Source organism: Microtus pennsylvanicus, chromosome 1 (genome assembly GCF_037038515.1).
Source record: "Microtus pennsylvanicus isolate mMicPen1 chromosome 1, mMicPen1.hap1, whole genome shotgun sequence".
In the NCBI taxonomy this organism is placed as follows: Eukaryota; Metazoa; Chordata; class Mammalia; order Rodentia; family Cricetidae; genus Microtus; species Microtus pennsylvanicus.
In genome coordinates, this window is record NC_134579.1 from 27,000,394 (window position 1) to 27,002,025 (window position 1,632).

Below are 1,632 nucleotides of genomic sequence, written 5' to 3' on the forward strand. Positions count from 1 at the left end.
TTCCCACCTAAGTCAGGGAGCTCAAAATCCTGAAACCCTAGCTCCAAGGAATCTGGCACACACACACACAAACACACACACTCATACATAGACACACACTAATCTTTTAAAAATCTCACCAAAATGTTGATTTATAAGTCTATTTTATTTAAGAAAAATCACATTTTTCCATCCCCAAATCCTCAAATCACTGGAAAAAAAAAGAGGTGAGAAAAGTAGGAACATTGGAAATACAGTGAGGATTCTAGTTGTGAATTATCTGTCAAAATACCACCAGCCACTGTCCTGTTACAAACTTCATGAAGGTGAAATTCAACATTCTTGCACTTCATATGAAAGACTCCAGTTTTTACTTACAAGTGTTTTGATTCAGTTAGTGAGCAGACCCGGTTTGAGCAGTATTTCTGGTGTTATTGTCTACATATTGATTTCTAGGTGAACTGGGCCTAACAGAAATTGTACAGCACCCTGAGTGTCCAGAATGAATTTCAGCATTCCATGAATTTCTGGTATAATCACATTAGTTAATAAGCTATATCTCCTGTTAATATTTTCATAGATAATGATTAGTAGTGAAAGTTTTCTTTTCAAGAACCAGTGTTTATTCCCTGATGAACAGTAAATAGTGTCCTATTTACTAAAATAGTTAGCATGCTTTATGATCCAAGATTACCACCAGAAATACCCAAAAGGAAAAGATTGTTCTCAAACCAAAGACATTATTTTATATTTAGAGAAAATAAGTTCCCAAGTATTCGGAAATCTAATCACATCCTCTGTAAAGTCTTCACTTACTAGGCAATTGTGAACCGCCTGTCACACAGCATGCTGGCTCATAAGTGCTAGAAGATTCCATAAGCTTGGTCTCAGAGACAACATTGCTCGAGGAGTTACAGGAACTGGACACAGAAGCCTGAGAGCAGCATTGGGTGACTTCAAACTCCAAGGTTTGGCAGCTCTCAGACACTGTAGACTTTAGTGGGCAACACTTGGCCATGTAACTTGCAGGTTGATAGCTCTGGACTCTAAAACCCATTTGCTGACAATTTCTTGACTGGGAAGGCTGGGAAGCACACTCTGGCACAGCTGAGGAGACTCCTGAATGGCATGTTGTTCTTTCACAGGTCTTGGAGTTGGACCAAGTTGTTTGGTTGGCTCCGGAGATCCAGGAACTTTGCACACACGGGTCCACTTCGCTCTGGTGCTGTTCACAAGGGACCATTTGGTGAGTGGATGTTTCACTGTAGGTTTCTTGAGTGTTGTCTAGGAGCCAGGTTCTGCCGTGAAAACTGCTGGGTAAGAAAATGCCATCTTCAAAGCTTTTAGGATTAGAGTCGTGTGTGATGGCAGAGAGTGATGGGGCATTACCCAAGCTCCCGCATGAGTGGCAGCAGCTATGAGGCATATTCTCCAAACCCTTAATTGAAGTCAGCTAGAAAGACTCAGGTTGTCAAATGTCAGGTTTAAATATGTGGACATTATATCTTTGCTGGGGACATTATATAGTGCTCAGAAAGCTGGGTGTTGGCTTTTCTTTTTAAGACTTCTTGGCACCACAATCCTTAAGCTAATTTGAAGGATAGCATCTCATTATTGCTTTGCTTAGTTCTATGTGAAATGACGTCTTATTAA

At 40.4% G+C, this 1,632-nt stretch overlaps 1 protein-coding gene across 1 annotated transcript; it reads right to left on the reverse strand.

Moving 5' to 3' along the window:
* Window positions 1-787: 787 nt before the first annotated feature.
* Window positions 788-1,405, reverse strand: Krtap27-1 (keratin associated protein 27-1). Its single transcript, XM_075953874.1, has one exon. The coding sequence runs from the start codon at window positions 1,403-1,405 to the stop codon at window positions 788-790; it is 618 nt and encodes a 205-aa protein (XP_075809989.1).
* Window positions 1,406-1,632: the final 227 nt, after the last annotated feature.

Coding starts and splice junctions, on each gene's coding strand:
- Krtap27-1 (XM_075953874.1), bottom strand. CDS start 1,405: ATGCCTCATAGCTGCTGCCACTCATGCGGGAGCTTGGGTAATGCCCCA.